Source organism: Monodon monoceros, unplaced genomic scaffold, assembly GCF_005190385.1.
Source record: "Monodon monoceros isolate NGI ecotype Baffin Bay Population unplaced genomic scaffold, NGI_Narwhal_1 Super_Scaffold_3, whole genome shotgun sequence".
In the NCBI taxonomy this organism is placed as follows: domain Eukaryota; kingdom Metazoa; phylum Chordata; class Mammalia; order Artiodactyla; family Monodontidae; genus Monodon; species Monodon monoceros.
In genome coordinates, this window is record NW_021703780.1 from 69,948,316 (window position 1) to 69,972,373 (window position 24,058).

Consider the following 24,058-nt stretch of genomic DNA (forward strand, 5'->3'; position numbering starts at 1 on the left):
TAAATATTGAAAATTTATAGCAACTGGAAATAATATATCACACCATGATTTATTTGGCAAGCAGTCAGCTGACTGCGTGACAAAAAGCATTACTACCTTGAAGGGCATTTCTAACCCATTGATTTACAGAGTTAAAAAACTAGAAATATTGCACTGAAATGTGGGATTGAGGAAAAACCATAGAGAATTTTTTTTAAAAAGGAAATGACAGACTCCACACACAAGATAGAGCATAATAAGAAATGATGCATTAGAAAGTAGAGAAGAGAGAACTCTTATAGAGGAAAAAAACATTTCCTCAAACCTCAGGTATGAGACTCATATCAGTCCTTGGAATGAAACACACTGAAAGTTTGACTTCAAGTTTTCTGACTGTCACCATCTACCTGACATTTTATTGTGCAGATTCAAGGAGCTTATATTATATTTGTAATTGAAATTTAATAAAAAATGAGCCACCAATGCATTTTTTTTTTTTTACCATTTTTTAGAATCTAAAAGACTAAAGAGTTCCAGAAGTAAAGACAATGAATGGGGCATTCTATTCATAACAACTCATAGAAAAAACTTTTCAACAAACATGTCTGTCCTGATTTTGTGGCTATTTTCTATTTTATTTTCCTATATTATATGCCTGTAGCAACATGATAATCATTATTACTATCACTGACATCGCCATCACTGTTAAAAGAGAAAAAGTGAGGAGCAGCAACAGCTGCTTATTGAGCTCCACTGTGTGCCCGTATCTGGGGGCTCTAAGTGCTGAAGACGCTTTTATTAATTCTCAGGAAGACCCCCAAGAAGATGAAAGAAAACAATTCTGAAATTTGCAAGACTATTATGGAATGTTACATTCTGTAGTATTTCATTTTACTTTAAAAATATTTATTGTATTTTTTTCAGTTATAAAAGTATAATAATATACTTTAAATTCACAGTAAATGGAGAAAATCCCCTCTATTTCTACCATCCAGTGATAACTATCATGTTTTTATGTATCGCCTGCCAGTCTTTTCCTATTTTAGATGCATATCTGGAAATCTTGTATACTGCCAATTTGGGCAAGGAGAATGTTATGGACTAAATGTCTACGTGCCTCCAGAATTTATATGTTGAAGCACTAACCCCTAGTGTGACTATATTTGGAGATGAGGCCTTTGGGAGGTAATCAGGATTAGATGGGGTCATGAAAATGGAGTTCTCATGATGGGATTAGCACCCTCATAAGAAGAGATACCAGAGAGCTTGTTTACTCTCTCTGCCATGTGAGAACACAGCAAGAAGGTAGCCATCTGCAAGCCAGGAATAGAGCTCTCACAGGAATCCAACCATGTTGCCACCCTGATCTCAGACTTCCAGCCTACAGAACTGTGAGAAAATAAATTTCTGTTTTTTAAACCACCCAGTCTGTGGTATTTTGTTATAGCAGGCCAAGCTGACGAATGTAGGGAGTCTTCCTTAGTGACTCATTTGAGTTCTAAGCTGTGATAACTGTAGATAAAAAGAGCAGCAATAATGAGAAGGCTATGGAAAAAAAACAAAAAAACTTCCAGAAGTTCATAAGAGCCTTCATAAATAAATGAGAGTCATTTTAAATCAAGATTTTTCTGACTATAAAATTGACATGCTCATTATAGAAAACTTGAAAAGCCACATAGATAATTATGATGCCCACCCCAATCACATCACTCCAATCTACCCACTAGTAACAATTTTATTTACCCCCATGAAGGCCTTAAGACTACATGATTTCTTTAAAACACATTAAAAGATAGATCTCTATTAAAACTAATCAATATAATATAGATTTCCCCTCTTTACTGAGATACAATCTTTCAGCATTTACAAATATCTAAGTGCAATCTTTACAAGAGTTAACTGTAAATTAAGTGTGAAAGGGCCAACATTCCTTTCCTTTTTTTTTTTTTTTTTTTAAATTCTCATAATTTTAATGGTCAATAGCTTCTGGTTGGCTCTGGATGGTACAAATACAGGTAAACAACATACTTAACAACACCCCTCCCCTCCCCCGGCGCATTCACATCCCCACTGTAGCATTGCTTCCATCACATCCTGCTGCCCGGTCAGACTTCCACAGCCTCAGGCCCCCGTGGGTTACGGAAATCCACATCTTAGTGTGATGAGCTAAAAAAAAAACCGTGGTACACTTGTGATCTGTTATTTCTTTAAAATAACAAACGTGAAGCCGGATGCCTACCCGGGCTCCGCTGCCTCACAGAGCAGCACGGGTGCTATGCCACCTCGCGGGCCGGGCTGCCTGCTCTCCCTACTCCGCCCCGATCATACAGCGCAGAGCTCGTAAATCTTCTTGACGTAGTACCCCAGAGCCGCCAGTGCTATCGTGTTGTGCAGTCTCTTCCTGTGCAAGTCGTCCTTCAGGACCAGCACCACCAGGGTGGAGGAGGTGAGTGTGTGCAGGGGCAGCCGGGACAGTCTGTAGGCGTCGTACTCCACCAGGTACCTGCAGCAGGGGTCGAACTGCCAGGAGATGCCGTAGCGGGTGCAGGAGGCCTGGCTCAGCACACCCGCGGGCAGCGAGATATAGTGGGAGTAATCCAGGGGCGGCGCCAGCAGGGTGAAGAGGCAGGCGGTGTCCGCCAGCACGGGGGTCTTGTGCAGGCAGTTGCCCACGGTGATCCAGCGGCCAAAATCTTCTGAGATTTCAGATTCAAGTCTAAAGTAACTATATTTACATGTATAGACGTATGTATATATACATGTATAAATATGTTGTGTACTGCAATACGCTTTGTAGTCCCATATTTTACACCTTAAATTCTTGATAGCGTTTGTTAAAATTTCAGGTCTTAATCATGCAGGCAAGGGGAAAAGAAACCCTCAGCTTTCCTCTCAGTCAATTTCTAAGGCTTTAAGTTAGCAATTACCACAGCTGCCAACTTCTAAATGGGTTAAAAAGGAGCTTTTCACTGGACTTCTAAAAATTACATACTGCTAAAGAAAGATCAGAATGGAGTTGGAAACATAGAAAATCCTATTGACCTATACATATCCGAGTTAAAAATCTCACCAAATGTTGGAACACATTTTAAAAATAATATTTTAACTTTTACTAATTTTCTTAAATTAACCAGTCTTTGTATTTCCTCCCAAACTTATTTTACTTTAGCCACAGATGTCCCAAAATACCAAAAAAAAAAAAAAGAAAGAAAAAAAGATGAAAGAAAGAAAAATGTATATTGTGGAAATCACTTTAATAAAGATCTGTTTCTTCTGTCCTTATTTATATTTCTGTTCTTACAATAAGAAGTCAATTTCAAGAACCCATACCTAAAATCAAAAGCATAGAGAAAAGGAGATGGGAGAATATCAGTAAGATCTAGGGAGGAGAAGAGATGCAAAATACACAGACATATTAGATGATCTATTGATTCTGCCCAAGAAGATATTCAAAATGCTGAACCAGAGAAAGACATGAGGGGGCTTCCCTGGTGGTGCAGTGGTTTAGAGTCTGCCTGCCGATGCAGGGGACACGGGTTCGTGCCCCGGTCCGGGAAGATCCCACATGCCGCAGAGCGGCTGGGCCCGTGAGCCATGGCCACTGAGCCTGCGCGTCCGGAGCCTGTGCTCTACAACGGGAGAGGCCACAACAGTGAGAGGCACGCGTACCCCCCCACAAAAAAAAAAAAAAAAAAAAAAAAAAAAACAGAGAAAGACATGAGGAAATATAAGCATGAAAAATAAAGGCAAAGAAAATGACTGCCATGGTCACACCTTCTCTACTGCTTCAGTTTGAGGAATTCAGGGAGAATAAATTTTTCTTTTTTTAAAACCTCTAAAACTAAGATAAATGACTAAAAACATATTTAAGGAGGACTACAGAAGGAAACTATCTCACAAGTCCTGATATGGCTCAATGTTGTACATGGATGTTGCCTTTCAAAATAGATACTAAATGCACATGCTCAGTAACTCAAGCACTGGTCCAGAATAGAGAGAAAAAATACTTAAGACATATGCTGTAACATCCTGAAAAGTGGAGTTTTAGAAGGCAGAGCAACAATTTATTCCCAATCGCCAAAGCATCTTCATCAGAATATCTTTAAATGTTATTTATAACTGATATTCTAAAATAAGTTGTGTAGTGAGATCTTCAAATACTCATCTAGATTGTGTTTCACAAATAAGCAAGCTCTCAAAGCAGATAACTGTAGGCCTTCCTTAGAGATGGGGTAAGTGAAATACAACATAAAACAGCTTTTCCCGAAGTGCACAGAACCCAAATGCTCTGTGAAAAGGGGCTTGCAGGGTCAAGTAAGTTTGAGAAATGATTATTGGGGATTCCCAATGCATATTAGCATTAATCACTCTGGGAAGTCCTACAGCAAAGTATTCTATTTACTTTTATTTTTTCCAGTATTATTCCTCTAGAAGTCAATTCTTGGGGAAAAAAAATAGAACTTTAATGATGTTAAGCTTGGGGTTATATACTAAAGTGAAGAGTCAAAACAATGATTTGGATTCTTCAAGAGAAAACTTGCCATGATTACCCCCAATTTAAAATAATTGAGGGCTTAAATATCCAGATCACCTTGTCAGCTTCTGTCACTCAAGTCATTTACTGAGAGCCTGCTCTGAGCCCAGAGCAAGGAAAGAACAGACATAGACTCCCATGCTCCCTGATTCAGCACTCCATGTCTCAGGTGACATTTTTCAAATAGTCTTGAGAACGGAAAAGCATGAAATTGCTTTGCTTTTATAATATTAACATATTTTGGTTAAAGATTGCAAGAATGTGGGGAAAAAAGTTTCGGGGGGGGGAAATAAACAACTTAAGTGTGTTTGCTTCATTCCCCATGAGTAAGAAAAAATATCTGAATTGAATATCTCTTTAAGTTACTCCTTTCCATATATTCATAAAATAATACTTGTAATAATACTTCATTTTATACATCCAGATTATAACTCCTACTTAAAGATTAATACCCAAGACTATTTTATATCCATCATCCAAAAGATGCAAAATAGGTATCTGATGGGCAAACAATCAATCACTGGAATCGAACCCCTAGCAACCATCTACCCAATGGGCCCAGCTTGCTGATTCTGGAATCAGCCATGAATATTAGCAAGCCAATGAGTGCAGGGATTACAGCAATGAGGATGAATGTCAGGTGGAAAGACTAAAATAAGTTTACCTTATCTTTGCTTTTATTTTTTTTTTTTTTTAATAATCTCTGGATTTTTCTAGGACATGTCTGCTATAGGTGATAATAAATTTAGATACAGGAAGTTCTCTCATTCATTCAACAAATATATACTGAGCATCTGTTGGGTACCGGTCACCTTGCCAGGTGTGTGAGATACCAGGTAGGTATGAACAAGATTCATGGGCATACCCCTCTACTATGGAGCACAGTCTAGATCCTTGTTATGCAAAGTGTGGTCCACAGACAGCAGCACTGACATCACCTGAGAGCTTTTTAGAAATGCAGTATCTCAGGCCACAACTCAGCCAACTACTGAATCTGAATCTCCACTTTCATAAGGTCCTCAGGTGACTTGGGCGTTCTGAATGGCTTTAGGTGTCCAACATATACAAGGGACAAGACTGATCAGTGCAAAAGAGACTAGGACAACTTTACTGGCCAAGTACATTTAGAGAAACATGAAGCTACTCTCAAGAGCTATCCAACTTGGCATAAGTGTACAGCAACCCTAGGACTAAACTCTCTGGAGAAACTTTGCCAGTAAAGATGCCTTTATTACCCTCTTTGTGTTTGCCAAACATTATGTTCCCCTTAAACAGCAAGAAACAGTTTTCAATTCCTCTCTAGGAACTGTGGACACTGAAATGGTGAGTGGGTGGAATATCAAAAAAAGCAATATCATTTAGTCACAAAAAGTAACAATTATGTTATTGCTGAGTGTCACAATGTGCTTTCCTTTCAAATACAGGAAGAATTACTGGTTTCATTTTAATATCAGGCCAAGAAAGAAAATACAAGCATTTTTTACAGAGCACGGAACTCGCTGTGATCACATATCGGTCTATGGACATTAATCAACAAACTTAGGGCCAACTGGTTTAAAGAAAAGACGTGATCTAATGTTCAGGAAACATCCCTACATAATTATATTACACTTTATTTAGAATAAAATTCTAGACTACTATTACTGGGTACCACAGAGGCTCTTGAAGGCTTAACTTTTAAAAATCATCTAATTGTAGTTGCAAACATAACTGAGCAGTCTTTGGTCCAGCTATCTAAGTAATGCCCTGCCTTTGGAAGGATTTACTGTGTGGAATTCACCGCAGTTATGTGAGCCCAAGTTAAGCGCTCCACAAAGAAGTCAACTTGGGCCTAAGGCACATTAGGAGGAAAAACAAAAAATCAAAAACTCTTCTTCTTGGCTCTTATCAAACTATAAAAAGATGATGACCTAGATTAGAAGATGACATGGGACACGCTGTTTTCTCGTGTTGCCGTTTTTGTGTTTGTCTGTTTATTCAGATGGTATCTAATTCTTTAGAGCAAAATGTACACGCACAGAATCAGGTTGGGCTAGTTCAAATTAAAAGCAATTAGGGTGTTCTTGTTTTTAAATTTATTTATTTATTTATTTTTGGCTGCGTTGGGTCTTCGTTGCTGCACGCAGGCTTTCTCTAGTTACAGAGAATGGGGGCTACTCTTCGTTGCGGTGCATGGGCTTCTCACTACGGTGGTTTCTCTTGTTGCGGAGCATGGGCTCTAGGCGCCCAGGCTTCAGTAGCTGTGGCTCACGGGCTCTAGAGCACAGGCTCAGTAGTTGTGGAACACGGGCTTTGTTGCTCCACTGCATGTGGGATCTTCCCGAACCAGGTCTCGGACCCATGTCCCCTGCATTGGCAGGCGGATTCTTAACCACTGTGCCACCAGGGAAGCCCAATCAGGGTGTTTTGATGTTTCTTTTCGTGGTCTCATTGGCCTACTTCTGAGTCATTCTTCATGAAGTCCATGCCCCAGGCATGCATCCTGCTGTCCTGTCTCTGTACACATTACTAATGACACACAGGGAGAAGATATGACTCTAGTGGTTCTTGCTGGACACTATGTGACCTATGAGGTTTTGGTCTCCATGTATTAATTTGTTGTTGTTGTTAACAGACTCATGTCTAACAAAAAGAGCTAAAGATAAAACAATCCAACTGACCCTTAGAAAGTCACAAACCTGGATGCAAATCAGATTTTTATGTCTTTGGGCAAGATACTGAGCTTTCCAGAAATAAGACCGTGCTCAAGAGCATGTTATGAAAATTACAAGTGATCTGTAATGCATGAAAAGTACCTATCATGGAACTCCCTCAAGAGAATAAAGGGTTGCCATTATAAGCCAACAATAGTATAGAAGTCCCTATCCATCTCCCAGTTCGGTGAGGTACACATGTAAAAGACAGTAGCTTCTATTTTTATTCCACCCTGTTTATCTTCCTGTGTTCCTAACCTTGCTAATCCTATAACCTAAGGTTGTTATGAGACTTCAATGAGTGACAACATGCACACCTTCCAGTATAATACCTAACACACACTACATGCTCTATCCTTCCTTCCTGTTTCCAGCTGTGGCAGTAGCTGTTTCTTTTTTGTCTATTTGCTCAACTTCTTTTTCTTTTAGGAACTACATCTCCCCAACTCCCTGTGGTTTTAGTGGGGTTTTCTAGTCTGACCCACAGTGGCAAGCACCATGGATCCTCTGGACGCTGACTGATCCAGGGGTGAATTCATTAAGCCATCAAGGCCAATCAGAGTTGTTTGAGGGGACTGACACAAAATCAAGGACCTCTCCTTTTGTGAGATTATGAATGATAAGAAAAATATGGGCCTGTGGCTGGTTGTGGCCTTCTCTGATACCATGTATTAAGAATCTGCCTGGGCTTCCCTGGTGGCACAGTGGTTGGGAGTCCGCCTGTCGATGCAGGGGACACGGGTTTGTGCCCCGGTCCAGGAGGATCCCACATGCCGCACAGTGGCTAGGCCCGTGAGCCATGGCCGCTGAGCCAGCGCGTCCAGAGCCTCTGCTCTGCAACAGGAAAGGCCACAACAGTGAGAGGCCCGCGTACCGCACAAAAAAAAAAAAGAATCTGCCTAAATGATGGGGCCTTATAATATCAATTGAACAGCTAGGTCTATCTGAATCATCTACTCTCCATAACATCAAAATACACTAGCAGGGTTTCATCCACTTGTAACCAGAAGAGTATAATACACAAGAAACAGTGTGAAAGATAACAAAAAATATAGTTAGATATAATATTTTATAAGAACACAGGCAAGTCAGAAATGGGTAAGACCACCATAGAAGAGTCAAGAAATCTCCAGAAAGCACAGGACTCTAATATGGGATATGGAGATAGATAAGAACACGATTATCAAGAAAATTAAATGTTTTCCAGCCAGAAGTAATAATACTTGCAAAGTCAAGAGCACTCAATGTGATGTCCAGCACATAATATTTAATTAATATAAGTTGAAGGAATAACAGAACAAGTATGGACCATGTATCAAGGAAGAGTAAGACAGGACTGATTAAAAAGTATAGATCACTTTTAGTTGCAGTGAAGTAGGAAATAAAAGGAAGATGGGGCTGAATGATAAGCAGTCTTCAGAATCAAGCAAGGAGTCTGCACTTGAATCTGACTGGGAATCATTTATAAACTGGTAAAAAGAAGGCAATAAGGGGCTTCCCTGGTGACGCAGTGGTTGAGAGTCTGCCTGCCGATGCAGGGGACACGGGTTCGTGCCCCGGTCCGGGAAGATCCCACATGCCGCGGAGCGGCTGTGCCCGTGAGCCATGGCCACTGAGCCTGCGCGTCCGGAGCCTGTGCTCCGCAACGGGAGAGGTCGCAACAGTGAGAGGTCCGCGTACCGCAAAAAAAAAAAAAAAAAAAAAAAAAAAAGAAGGCAATAAGATGGCTTTCGGGAAGTTAATAATAAAAACCAAAGCTAAAATGGAAGTTGCAACACTAGAAATGATGGTGAAAGAATTCTCAGATATAGTTGAGAATCAAGTATAGAAAAAACAGTGGAGGAATCACCAAAAGAAAGATGAGTAAAAATTGATGGAAATCATGAAAAGGTTGCAGAGAATAAGAGAGTGAAGTTTCAAGAAAGAAAGGGAGTCAAAGAAAAGTTTGAAGACAGTAAAGACTAAGAAAAAAATTAGGATGTCACTGCGGACATAAAGGCAGTTTCAATGGAGTTGTGTTATCTTAATTGGAAATTGAATCCCAGTGTTTTAAATCCCAGAGTCAGGGGTGATTGCTGAGTCATTCAACAACAGTACTGCACAGGGCAAGAACCAACCAGAACAGATGCCACCTGGAGCACAGAAACCAGGTCTGGCAAGTCCCTGTGTGGACAGGGGTTAACTCTTTAGTTGCTGGATTTGGGGGGTCCCAGGGTAAGAGCTAGAGTGGGACGGGTACTCTGAGGGTTTGGGGTAACCATAGAACTATTTCAATATTTTAACAATCAGTATAGCTATACCTATGCCTCTCAGTTGAGTATCAGCCCTACATAGAAAGCTGCTGCAATTAATAGTGAGAGTTTCCCACGCTTCCAAGGCATGGAATGGAGCACTGGCTAACCCAAAATCATATCCATGTGCCTGTGAGACAGCCTAATACAGAGCCTCTCCAGTACCAACTTGTGGACTAGGTGCATCAGAAACTACTTTTTTGTGGTTGTGTGTGTGTGTGTGTGTGTGTGTGTGCGTGCGTGTGCGTGTTTTAACTAACAATGACTTGGCCTCTAAAGACATTCCCTTTAAGGACAGGGTGACACAAAGATCTGCATCTATTTGCAAGTTCCTTGGGCTGGGGAAAAACACATCAAAAGATTTTTTTTATGCCTACATTTTCTTCCCCATTTATGCTACAATATAAATATCTATGCATTATCTGAATATACAGACAGGAATAGCATAGGACAGAAGCAAACAATGTTTCTCCATTCTGGTACTAAAAACGGATTAATAACAACATCAGCTAATGTGTATTGATTACTAAGGCAAGCACTGTGCTAGAAAATCTCATTTAATCTTGCCCATAACCCTATGAATTAAGTATTTATTTTACCTAGTTTATACGTCAGGATATCCACAAAAGGGAAATAACTTGCCTAAGATTTTCTCTTTTGTTGAAATAACTTTCTGGGCTCAAGAGGGTGCCATATCAACAAACCAAAACTTTTAACTTCCATGTGCCTGTAAATGTTCTACTAGACCAGAAACACAGTATATCCAGTCAGCCAATCCCCAAACACTAAACCAACTGTGGGCTCAGAACTTATTCCCTTATTCCTTTTCACCTCAAACAAGGTTGACTATGCCGCCCCAGCCAATCAGATGCTTTCTATTTTTCTCTTCCTTGTTCTCTTTTCCTTATCCTATAAAACCTTCCTACCTTCCACCCCATTTTGCAGTTCTCCAAATGAAGACTGCCTGCTTCATGATAACACTTCATGAAGTGTTTGTTTGTATCACCGTAATTATCTTCTCTAATCATTTTTTAAACACCTTTCACAAACTGGAATGATTCCCTCCACATAGCCTTCCCTTGAATAGGAGTGAGGAGGCCACACACTGTGACCTTGCTGTTCCCAGGACAACCTCAGGACAGACTGGCCTCAGAGACAGTCAGCCACCTAGAAGCTGGGCTCTTTTGGTCCTTTCCTCCACACAGTACTTTTAGCCTTTAAAGATCACAGAGCAAGGTCAAAAGGAAACAGTGAAGATGTTGGGAAGAGAGGAAAAGGAGGAAGAAATTTCAGAAACTGCTTCCAGATGACAGGGTAGCCCCTCGGTGTATGCAGCCTGCCCTCCCAAGGCTGGATCCATGTTATCTTTCACAAACATTTGAATACAAAGAATGCTTGAATTCCCAGAAATTCAGTGAAATACTACTTTGCAAAATTGTGAATGCATTTCAGGGAGTAATAAAAAGACAGACACCTGACACTTCTATTCTCTTCCAACACTCTTTGGGAAAAGATCAGGTGAAGAAGTTCTCCTTACTGGCCTTCTAGCAACCTGAACTCACTCTTCCAATTCCTTTTAACACTCCCCCAAAGCCCCCAACAGCCCTGGTTTGGGGCCTCATTCTCAGGATCTCCAAAACATACTGCAAATCCTTCTATGTTCAACAAGCTTGTCTCATGGAAAAAGCAACAGGCGGCAGAGGAATTCAGGCCACCCCAAGTCACCAACAAGGCCTGAGGGATGTGGAAAGTGGACCATGCCTTAGGGATGAGGCATGTGACGGCCGGTACACTGTCATTACTGAAAGTTGAAGGGGGAGTTCACTTGAGGCCTGTGGTTGACTTCTCAACTCCGCTGGAGGGGGGTGAGCACGTCAATAAGGAAACTGCAATGCCTAAATAAACAATAAGCTGGGAACCTGAGCACCAACAAGGGAGAGGGCAGGGGCTGCTGGCCTGAGCAGAGTTGGCCAAGATGGAGCAAACAAAACAAAGCTTTAAACTTTGCAAGAATGCCATGTCAATTCAGACTCCCCAGGCAGGCCCTTTGAGAGTCCAAATTGCCGGTCACCAAACCTCCAGACTCAGTAGAATTTTTAAAGCAGGACACTTTGTTCAATCCCTTCATTTGCCAAATGAGAATAGTGAGAGCCAGAGGGGACAAGTGACTTGCCAAGGACCCAGCAAAGTCCCTGGGTCATTTATTATACCACAGGCCTACTGGGAGTTGCTATTTTTTTCTCCACTGGTTTCTCATTTCAAAGACACTTTTAAAGTCTTTCCACATGCAAACTGTGCTAAATTCAGAGCTAAGACTCTGAAGTAAGCTTGTTAAACTCTTTCTCTCTGGTGGTCCTTGCTCAAAGGTACCACCTTTTTTTTTTTTTTTTAACAGGTAAAATTCAATTTTCAGACTGAAAAGGAAGGGATGGAGGAGCAGAGAATTCCTTGAGCATCTATTGTATGCCAGGATTTTCCCACGCCTTAAGACATTTTAATTCCCACCGCAATTCTGCGCAGCCTGGTATCATGGTCCCATCTTACAGAAGAGAAAGCTGGACTTCAGAGAAGCACTAAGTGGCAGGACCAGATTCTCAATTTCCATAAATAACATAACCTTCTCCACTTTGGAGCCTTTTCAGTTCAGCAAAAGAAACCAGAATACAAGAAATTGTGTATCTTTAAGACTTCTGATAGATGGTTTTTCTTTCAACAAACTTATTGATGTTTTTCCTAAATTATAATTCCTGATCATCCCTATATAATGAATGCACACTACTGAAAACATAAAAATATAGGGGGGAGAAAGAAGAAAAAAATCCTTTCTAATCTCCCCTTCTAGAATTAGTGTCAACATTTTGGTACGTTTTTTTCCCCAAGCTTTTATTCCACACTGATAAATATAACCTCTTTATATATTATTAAGACTGTAACTACTATACACCTTAGAAATGCATCTCCTAGTTGGTTATTCTATAATTGATTTTATTTTTTAATCTTTGAGTAACCAAAGTTATTGACCCTTTCTTTTATAATATCTTCATTTTTTAATAATGGCTTTGTTGATATACAATATTTATACCATAAAATTCACTTTTTTAAAGTGTACAATTCAGTGATCCATGCAACCATCACCACGATCTAATTCCAGAATAATTTCATCACCCCAAATTGTTGTACCTATTAGCAGTCACTCCTTTTTCCCCTCTCCCCTTAGCTCCCTGCAACCAGTAATCTACTTTCTATCTCTATGGATAGGCCTATACTGGAAATTTCATATAAATGGAATCATATAAGATGCCTTCTGCAACTGGCTTCTCTCATTTAGCATGTTTTCAAGGCTCATCAATGTTATAGCATGTATCAGTCCTTCACTTCTTTTCAGTGCTGAATAATATTCCACTATATGGATATACCATATTTTGTTTATTCATACAAGATAGTGAACATTTGGGTTGCTTTAGGTTTTTGACTATTATTAACAATTATAATATGAACATCTGTGTATAGGTTTTTGTGTGTACACGTTTTCAAGTTGTTTGGGTGTATATGGTAACTCTACATTTAACATTTTGAAGAACTGCCAAAGAGTTTTCAAAAATGGACTGAACCATTTTAGATTCCTACCATCAATACATGAGGGTCCAGCTTTTCCACATCTTCCCAACACTTGTTATTGTCTCTCTTTTTATCTTAGCCATCCTAGTGGGGGCTAAGTTTTATCTAATTGTGGTTTAGATTTACATTTCCCTTTTGACAAATCACACTGGACATCCTTTCATGTCCTTATTGGCCATTTGCATGTTTCCACTGAAGAAATGCCTATTCAAATCCTTTGCCCAATTTTTAATAGCATTATTTGTCTTTTTATTTTTGACTTTTTCTTCCTTTATTTTTCAATGAACTTTGTAATTAAAGTATACTATACATAGGAAAGTAGCCAAATCACAGGTTTTCAGTGTGATGAATTATGATAAAGTGAACATGGCTGATTACATACAAACCATAACATAAAATAGAATATTACTTCTACTCCAGAAGCTTCGTTCACTCCCCCTCCCAACCTCCCCACCCTCCCTCCTCCTCCAGATTAACCACTATCCAGACATCTAACACTATTGATTACTTTTGTCTATTTTTGGAACACATACAAATAGAATCATATTGTATGTATTCTTTTGTGTCTGGCTTCCTTCCACACCGTTTTGGAGTTATTCAATTATGTTGTTACAGGAAGCAATAGCTTGTGCCTTCACATTGCCATATAGCATTTCATTGTATGAATATTTCACTGTTTATTTATCCACTCCACTGTTGATAGCTATTTCATTTGTTTCAAGTTTTTGGTTATTCCATATGTAATTATGTTTTGTACCTTCTATTTAAATTAGGTCTTGCTTACCATTGTCAGATTTGCTCCTAGATGTTTTGGGTTTTTTAATACCATCCTAAATTATACTGTTTTCTAAATTTCATTTCATAATTGTTTGTTACTGGTATGCAGGTGATTCATTTTTATATACTGACCAGCTGTTTAAGTTCATTTATTAATCTAGTAGTTTATATATGGATGCATTGAGATTTTTTACACACAAAATTATGGTGCCTGTGAATAAAAGCGTTTTATTTCTTCCTTTATAATTCTTATACCTAGGATATCCAGAATATTGTTGAGTAGAAGTGATAGTAATAGGCATTCTTGTCTTGTTCCTTATATTATAAGGAAAGCTTTATATATTTTACCATTAAATATGATACTTGCTGTAGCTTTCTTGTAGCTACCTCTTATCAGATTAAAATTCTCTCCTAATCTAAGTCTGATAAAAGCGTTTTTTAGGTTTTTTAGCATAAATGAATGCTGCATTTATCAAATGCTTTCTCCACATTCATTGAAATTAATTTTTCTCCTTTATCCTGTTAATGTGGTAAATAACATTGATTGATATCCAAATATTAGTCCAACCCTGCCTTCCTGGAATAAGCACAACTTAGTCACTGTCACTGCATTCAGTTCATTAGAATATTTTGCACTGATGTTTATGAGAGATTGTTTGTAATCTTCCTTTCTTGTAATGGCTTTGTTGGGTATTGATATCAAGGTTATACCGGATTCATAAAATAAAATGGGAAGTGCTTCCTCTTTTTCTATTCTCTGGTATAGTTTCTGTATGACTGATACCATTTTTTCTTCAAATGTCTAGTAAAATTCATTGAAGAAGCCATCTGGGACTACGGGATTTTTTGTTTGGTTTGTTTTTTAGATATTTTTTTTGGTGGTAAGGTTTCAAATCATAGAAACATTTTCTTTAATATACAGGACTACTCAGATATTCTAGTTATTCTGTTTCTTCTCATCCAGTTTTGATAAGTTGTATTTTTAAAAGAATTAATCTAAAATTTCAACTTTATTATCACAATGTTGTTAATAAAATCCCTTGATATTTTTTAAGTCAGTAAGATTGATAGTGATGCCCCCTTTCAATCCTGGTATTGTTTGTCTGTCTCTATTTTTCTCAATGATTCTGACCAGGAGATCTGTTAATCTCTTCAAAGAATCAGTGTTTAGCTTTTACATTCCCCTGTTGTATATGTTTGGTTTCTATTTCATTAATTTCAGCTTTTATCTCTATTATTTCTTTTCTCCCACATTCTTATGGTTTCATTTGATCTTCCATTGCTTTTTAAATTTAAAAAGTCTTCTCTCAACCAAACTGAATGACTTGCTCTTCCCCAGACACGTCTCATAATTTCCAACCTCCTTGCCTTTGCTGATATGGTTCCCACTGTTTATAAATAATCCTTCTACCCACTATCAAAATCATGCCACCTTTTTCAAGGCCCTCCCCAAATGCTATCTCCTCCAAGAAGCATTCCCTGTCCCTCTCTTATTTGATATCCTCTGAGTCTCTGCAGCCCATTTTGCTGTTCTTAGGTCACTATTTAGATCCAGGCTTATATACTCCCTTCCACTAGCCCCTTAAAGACTGAGCGCTCACTTTTTCTGAAAGGCCCACCATGGTGCTGTATACAATATAGCTGCTTGGTAAGCACTGGTATTTGTAATTCAACTTCAGGAGTTATAGTCACACAAAATAAACCTGTTTATAGCAGGAATTATCAATTAGCAACTCAAACATTTAGATTCAAACACATATAAGAAGAGTTTGGGCAAAAAAAAAAGTCTCACTTTTTTAATCTTCCTTGCTTCTAAATGACAACCATATATCATCCAGAGCTAACATTTAACTTGACATTTTGCTTTTTCTGGCTATCACTTAAAACCCACATTTTTCCCCTTATTTAAGAAAAATAGTTAAAAAAAGAACACAAAACCGTGTCCCATTTAAGTTGAAAGATGAGAAAATGAAGAAATTTCTCAAGAAAAAAAAAGGCTAAAGGATAATTTCTGGTATCATAAGTGGATAGGGCACATCAAAAACACAGGGCTTTGCAAGTTTAAATGAGTTATGCTCTACACTACTATAAAGGCTTCAGGGCAAGACTTAAAACTCAAGGAAAAAAAACCAGGGCATATGTTGGCTGTAGGGTACATATTTGGAGCCCCATGTGCAGGACTGATAACATATACATGTAAAAAGGATGAATCTTGCCTTACAGCACAATGTACAATATTGCCCCTTTCCAAATATATCAAATAGAACTTTCCAGCTCTCATGAGCTGCCTCAACCTGTTCTATGATGCAAAACTCAGTGCATAATTTCCAAAGTGTGGAAAGAAAAACTAGTTGAACTGATGGGTCCTCTTCAGTAAAAGCAGACTGGAAGAGTAGAGAGTCTAAGAACTTCAGAGAAGAAACCCATGTTCAAATCTCAGCTGCCAACCTACCAGCTGTACGACCTTGGGCAGGTTGCTCATCTTCTCTAAACCATGGCTTTCTCATCTGTGAAATGGGGCTAATTTTACCTACTCATGGGTCATACGTCAGATGCCTTGCACCTGACTCCACATGTGTGGAGTGGTGTTCGGGCTATAGCTGTCACTGGTGATGCAGGTGGTAATTTTGTTGTTATTGCTGTTATTCTGTTTAGTAGCCACAAAAGGAGCTATGGCCTATTTTTAAGGCCTAAAAAGCCATCAAACTGGCTTGATTAGGAAAAACGAGGCTTGACACCAATTTGCTACAAACACATCGTCTTGGGAGAAGAAACAATGCTGAGTGCAGTGTTTAGACTCAGATAAGTAACAGTTCAAAATATGGATGAAATAAACCGGCGTAGGCCCTAGAGCCAAAGAAAACATTTAAGCCACTTCATGGTATTCCTGACCAGATCCCAAGACTCAAATTAAATTCACACTAGGAAATGGGATACTTTCAATGGCCAAGGCTTGAATTTGAAATCTCTCCCTTCCTAGCTATGAGATGTTGGGAAAAGTTACCAAGTAGTTCTTGCCTTCTCCATGTTCCAGTGTATCCCTTCCATGCCTAGTGAAACTGAATTGACTGAATTTGATCAGACACCAAGTTATCTCTTAAGAGAAAATTAACTCAACTACAGGTCAGTCAACCCCATGCAGAAGAACAGCAGACATCTGCCTGAACACAAAGATAAGTCTTGGTTTTTAGTTTTAAAAGCAAAAGATCAACCTCACCATAGAGTTAGCACCTGAATGCAAAGTCATATTCTTTCATCAATAGCACATCTACAAGGCAGCAATTTCGTCAAGCTCAATCTTGAATTGCTTACTACTCAGTTTCCATAGAAAAGCTCATTGGCGTAAATGTTACACAAGAACCACCACTCATGACACACAAGTGCAGCGGCTGGTCATGTGACGAGAAACCTAAATAACTACAATTCTCACTTCAGTTACCACAGAAATATTGTCACATAGTCACATTATACCCCTAACTTCTTAATCCACTTTAGTTAACAAGTTCACCAGATCAAGTACATTTTCTGTGACTCTTACTAAAACGCTTATGTCACTCATGTATGTCCCATTTGATAAATTCTGCTGAATTCAGTGCTAGCATAAAGTTTGTTTTTCTTAATGAATGTCATTTAATTTATTAAAGCAAATGAGAATTAGGAAATTCCATGCTTTTTCTTACAGCCTGAGCTGTTAAATTTGGAGTGAAGATTTATGCTCCATTCTCAGTAATTATTATTATTCTAGGGTTGGTTCGTTTTTTTGCATTTTTTAAAAACACAACTTTCTCCCTGTCCCTTCCTTCTGTGATTATTGGAGATGCTGCAGCCATCTTGCTCACACAGGCAGAAAGGGGCTGTCTGAAAACAGAGCTCATGTGAAGAAAGCTAAAATAAGAGATGGAATGAGAGAAAATGGAATCTGTTAACATCTTTTGAGCCCCAGGATCAAGCTATGCCTGAAGCAATACCAGTTTTTCCAGTTAAGTGGAAAGGGTACACTCCTTTTAGGCTTTAGCCATTTTGAATTAGATTTTCATTCACTTAGAAGTTTTAACTAACAAAGAAAAAAAATTTTGAGATTATCTGACAAATACTGTCACTACTGTAATTCATTTTTGTTAAAAAAAAAAAGAAAAAGGGGGGGGGGGACTTCCCTGGTGGCACAGTGTTTAAGAATCCGCCTGCCAATGCAGGGGACATGGGTTCATTCCCCAGTCCAGAAGATCCCACATGTCGCGAAGCAACTAAGCCCATGCGCCACAACTACTGAGCCTGCTCTCTAGAGCCTGTGAGCCACAACTACTGAAGCCTGTGTGCATAGAGCCTGTGCTCTGCAACAAGAGAAGCCACTGCAATAAGAAGCCCGCACACCACAACGAAGAGTAGCCCCCGCTCGCCACAACTAGAGAAAGCCCGCACACAGCAACGAAGACCCAACGCAGCCAAAAATAAATAAAATTTTTTTAAAAAACTGGATAGAGCTTTATGAATGAACCTAAGAAAGTAAAACTTTTGTTTATGTCATGTCAAATTTATAATAAAAGTAGGTTAAAAACACATTCTTTCAAAGGAATTAACATTAAAGAAAAAAGAGGAAACAAGCCCTTTTAACTACCTTTTTATTGACAGTTCTCCATAAGAGCAGAAAAGAGAAGCTAAGAATCTTTAGACACAAAAGCAAGAAACGGAGGAGTACTGCAACATTTATGAAAAAACTGACTTTTCTGAAAAACACATGCAATGTTCTAAGTGCAAACTTGGAACATACCTGCCAGACCAAACCAAGATCAAAATTAAAACTTGGTGCTTCCTGCAGTAAGATAAATCACAAATAACTTCATTCACTTTGCTTCCTTTTATTTTCATTCAGGTGACTTCAGCCCCCCTGGTTCAACTGGCTGGCAGCAGCTGTCATGGCTGCAAGCGAATTGCCCCCACTTTGGTGTGTGCAGATGGCCCTCCCTGACAGACATATTTTCACAACTCTAAAAGCCCAGAGGGGTACATAGAGATCTACTAGAACTACCAGACTGTGGTTCTAAAAGTGCTTTCAATTGGACAAGATTTCACAGATGTTCACAACAAACACCTTTCTTGAGTTGATGCAAAGCATATTTTTGGAGAAGATGAGGAGTCACAATTTCACCCTCAGTTTCTCTAAGAAGCAAGGGAAAAGTAGGGGTAAGCTCTAAACCTTAACTCGTGTCATCTCCCTGAAACTAAAGGTCCAAATTACTCTAGGAAAGCTCCTTTTAACTTCAGATTTTGCCAAGGCACTAGATGATACTGATGTTTACCCAAGGTGTTTAAATTAAAATACAACCAATGTCTCAAGTCCCACCCATCAGGTTTAAGGGTCAGTTCTATTTGGTAGTCAACCCTAAGTCTTGTAGAATATGGCTTTCCAATATTCCCTCCAATTTCAAACAGATATAATATACAAAATCAGAAGAGATCACAGGCTCTGTCACAACCTACACATGGCTGAGGAGATGACCCTCTACCAGCTGCCTCCATAACTCAATTTATGCATGTTAAGTATAGATGCTAATGGGACCCAGACTTCTCCACTGACAAAACAGAAGGCAGTGCTTTGTAAATTAACACGCAACCAAAAGACAACAGAAAAACTCCAGGCTCAGTTCCCTGACAAGTATATAAGTATATTGACTATCAATGTCCTAAAAATAAATGTGTTCTTCTACAAATCAGGATCACTGGCATCCATTTAAAAAAAAAAAAAAACCCTCTGGACTCAATTTACTGATAACATATGGATGTGAATGTGCCCTAAAAATTATATTTTATGCCTTCTCATGTAGATAGCCTAAATGAGTGCTTTATTTACTATTTTTTGTTTTCTAATAAAACATATGATGCTAAAAAAGAGTAAGCTATAATCAGAGTTTCTACTTGTAAAAGTCACAAAAAATTACTAATTGTACAGAGAACTTTATCAGGAAAATGCCCACTGCTCTGGGATAGATGTCATTCCTGGTTTCTCCAAAGGTTTCTGAAACTCAATCTTTACTTTTTTTTTTTTTTTTTTTTAAAGATAATTTGGAAATAGTTTTATATACATCCTCTTCTATTACTAATTGTGCTGGAACTGGGGAGGGAGGTATGTAGGTGGGTAGAAGGAGGACTAAATGACTCTTTGCAAAAAAAATAAAATAAAATCTTTAGTCTTCTCTTTTTTTCTTTTAAGCCTTAGCCAAGTTTCAAGTTTGGTTCCAATGTGAAGTGAGGATGAAATCTCAGTTATGAGATTCTACACTCCCCCACAAGTATAGAATGGTAAGTTTATTTTCAAAATAGTGCTAAGTAAAAATTACACAAATTCAAAATGAACTGATGAGCCAATATTAACTTTTTAAAAATCTTACTATCATTTGATCCCTTTGATAATATTTTTCAAACCAATTTGCTACAAATGCAGTATAAGTGCCTTGAATCCTGTAACCTCAGTTAGGGGACATAAAGTTTTAAAGCAAATGTTCTACATTATTTCCACAAATATCCACTTGGATGAAGACACTGTCACTGACTAGAAAAAAAAATACGAAGTCAGAATTGTACACGCCAGGAACTCAGTAGCTCGTATTAGTTTCTTTTTCCCCAGGACTTGGGAATTTGGGGGCAGACAATTCAAAATCATGTGCTACAAGACAGAAAAATCATTACCCTATCAACAAGTTTCAGAAGTCTTTTGTAGGATGATGGTGACCGGCAAACTCTCAAATGTTAAACTTATGCATGAAATAACCAGATTGCAAACATCATCATTATAAATTTTTTTTCTTCAGGGAACAACGTAAATCAAGAATTATTTATTCTTAAGATAAATACTATTTACTTCCTTCTGTCAAAAACTAGAAGTAAAAAGACTTCAAATTTCTATCAACTGACAAAGAAACTGGCTTTCATTTAGATCTGTTTCTTTACAGCTTGCTCATCATTATTTACTTCATTATTCTTTAAATGCCCTAAATCCATGCAGGAGGATCTTTGCTTCTTTTAAATATCTCTATGCATCCACTGCTAAATAGAATACCTTGTGAGTATTTAATAAATTACTGTTAATTCCAGACTTGGTTAGGAGAAAATACTGGAGTCATAAGAAAGTATTATTCTTTGAAAAGTAAATTTTGCTGATAGCATAATTTTAATCATTTAACGCCTCCATTGCATGTACAACAACTTCTCTTTGCAAATCTTAGTTTCTCAAGGTATCTTTTCATTGTAATGTGAATGGGAGGAAAAAAAGAATTACTCTAGCTTTAGAAATTTACTTTTAAAGCACACACAAAACCTCTCTTAGGGTTGAAAGCATTGGCTATGCTCTGGAAATCAACCCAGCTCCTTTGAGACAAGGGATACTTGAGCCCTTTATTCTTTTGCCCAGAAAAGGCATCCTAATTAAAGGGCCAATAAATTAAATGCACCAGAGAAGGCCAAAAAAAAAAAAAAAAAAAAATCAAGAAGAAAAGCACCCACCAGGGTGTCTAGAGAAAAACACAAGGTTCATTTCACATGTTTGTGTTAGGCACCATCAAGTTTAGAACAAACTCCAGGGGAACAGCTGTTTTTGAGAAATGTGAACAGCTCCTACCTTCATTTCAATGACAGTCTGGAGAGCCTTCGTCTTGGCTGGCTCTGGCTGAAGTTGGCTTCTTCGGTGTAATTCCTGGGGAGGAACACGATAGAAATAAGCCTGGCGGTTCATCCTTCCGTTATACCATGACCTTTACACAGGTACCACTCAGCCCACCAAGTCCAGGCTCGCTGTGCACAGACATAAACAAGCCACAGGTGCCTCTTCCCCCACCCTCTTTAGCATCCCTCCTGCCTGGAGCCTGCGTTGCGGTGAAAAGCTCCTGGCACATGCGCTATTTCTGAAACTTCCATCAATAATTAATGTCAACTGTGACAAAGCCAGCAAGTAATCATAGTCCAAATACTGTTCAACACTGGGGCTGTTGCCCAGCCATCAAATCATAGTTTAGTAAATTACATTACTCCGTGTTCCCAATACAAACACAGCAAGGAAACGGAGGAAAGAAAATGACTAACGTAGTTGCAAATCTGCTGCACGGGTGGCATTTTGCTACTGAAGTAGGTTTGAAATGAGCAATTTAAAACATTTTCAGTACAACTGTGTCACTTTCTGGAGTGAATTGGTCTGATGAAACCCTATGAATCTCTTGCTTCCTAATTTACAGTTTCAGTCCTTGTTCAAAATCACATCTGTATGTGATATTCTTATGCATTCATGATGCCAAGAAATTAAAACTGGCATTAATATCAACAGTGTTAGAGGGGAGAAAAAATGGTTAAATCCAGATGTAGACCCAGTAACTTCTTTAGGTAAAAAACAAAAAAAACATTACAATTTTAAGCTTCAAGGCTTACTTTTTACATGCCTCTTCTCAAAAAAAATTTTTAAAAGAGTCTGTCAAAACTTTGAAAGATTGATTTGGCAGAAGAGAAGAGATAAAGTTTGTTCAGTCCATGCTTTGATTTTCTTAATGATAATTATCAACACTTTTATGAAAGTAGGCCATGACAGGAGTAAACAAAAATGCTCATGCATGTCCACACTGCTGATACAATTACTCACCTACAATTACTCACCTAAGTGAGTAATTGCACCTATGGAGCAATTCCATTAAGACTTATTTGACTTATAAGTCACCTATGGATAATTCCATAAGATTTATTTGCTTCCTGAAAAGTCATTTAAAGTCGACATGGAGTAGTTTTAGGTCTTTACATTTCACTGGACTGCCAACATTTAAAAAAAGAAAAGAAAAACCTTGGGTGTTAAAGAAGAGGACCAACATAATTTCTGGCTTTATCTAAGTAAGGACATTAAAAGTAACCCTACATCCACCACTACCATCTACTATCATCACCATTTCATTAAGATAGAACATATTTATGTAAAATTTGTCAGAATAACAGAATTGCACAAAAAAAGATAGTCCTTCCCTGGATTCCAGGATAAGAAAACAGGCAACCTTTCACCCATGTCCTATTTACATTGTTCTTATTTTCCAGCAGTCCAAGAAGACTTGGTCAAGGGCCAAGGTGCATAAGTCTAGAGATCAGTACAGGGGAATTACTGCTACAGCTCTGCACTGTAGCATATTTTCTTCTCAAAGTCATCACTGGCACACAAAACTACTTCTCAGACTTCAATCTGAGCAGAACTAGAATTAGTGCTTCCTCATTGTTCAAAATGGCCTCAACATCAGTTAGGACATTTTTGCCCCTAACGTATTTCTGGAAGGGATGAGGTCAAGTATTACTGACTCCAGTTCCAGCACACCACTGGGCATCTTACATAAGGACTTCAGGCTAAGAAAACAGAGCTACTTAGCCCTCAACATAACTTCCAAGGTTGTTGCAGTTCACTAGACCAATAAAAGCTTATAGATGAGAAAACAGAAAGTAAGTCACTTGTTAGAGTTGTTCCACAGTAAGTGGTAGGAGTAACACATTTCATAGGTCACCAATTCTGATACCATGTGGCATCAAAAACACCTTAATGAAAAAAGCTGAGAATGAAATTCATGATAATTTCATACCATAGCCAGTCAAGTTCCAGAATAAAAATCATATAATTTGAGGAGAGAGGTTAAGATTGTATAAAAAAAAAATAATCATGAAGCAACTAAGCAACACAACAAAAATAAAACCATAGGGTAAAGACATGTGCCGTTATAATTTCTGCCAAGCATGAAAAGATTTTTAAGGGCAAACATGCAATAACAAAGCTGAACTTGTAGCAACAGTTTTGCAAAAATGAAAACAGAGTTCTCTTTGCTATAATTATACGAGTTCTATTATAATATAAACCAGCTCAAAATCCAGATTGGGCCCTCACCCTCTCTGTCACTCCTTAAAAAAATAAAATCTCCAATTACCCAAGAAGTGCAACATTCCTACCCTAACTACATTATATTTCAATCAATTCTGGCTTCACAGTTTCTGAGGATCACCTTAATTCTTAAGGTGTCAGGTAAGTGAAGATTATAAGCCACCTGCAGACTTTAGGGATTGTCTGAAAGTCCCATCTCAGACACTTTATCCATCTCTGAGACTCAGGATCATTAAAATGCACACCCTGACTGTGGCAGAGAGGACCAGTTGCCCAACAAAGA

The 24,058-nt window shown here is 38.4% G+C and overlaps 2 protein-coding genes across 3 annotated transcripts in view; both read right to left on the reverse strand.

Moving 5' to 3' along the window:
• Nucleotides 1-24,058, reverse strand: part of ERC2 (ELKS/RAB6-interacting/CAST family member 2) — a 961,347-nt gene that overhangs the window by 658,448 nt on the left and 278,841 nt on the right. For both annotated transcript variants that reach the window (XR_003796722.1, XM_029242971.1), the window contains exon 4: nt 21,505-21,579. Coding sequence is in view for 1 of the 2 variants with exons in the window: in XM_029242971.1 (XP_029098804.1) it covers nt 21,505-21,579 (75 nt within the window). In the remaining variant the exon portion in view is untranslated. The remainder of the gene's footprint in view (nt 1-21,504; nt 21,580-24,058) is intronic.
• LOC114907050 (transmembrane protein 11, mitochondrial-like) lies at nt 2,302-16,399 on the reverse strand. Its single transcript, XM_029242176.1, has 2 exons — nt 16,345-16,399; nt 2,302-2,675 (listed from the first exon to the last, which is right to left on the reverse strand). The coding sequence occupies exons 1-2, from the start codon at nt 16,397-16,399 to the stop codon at nt 2,302-2,304; spliced, it is 429 nt and encodes a 142-aa protein (XP_029098009.1).

Bases quoted from the DNA above. Each gene is read 5' to 3' on its own strand.
- LOC114907050 (XM_029242176.1), bottom strand. From the start codon at position 16,399: ATGAGAAAGCCATGGTTTAGAGAAGATGAGCAACCTGCCCAAGGTCGT. The intron at 2,676-16,344 runs GTAGGTTGGCAG...CTGAAATCTCAG, and splicing joins TGCCCAAGGTCGTACAGCTG to AAGATTTTGGCCGCTGGATC.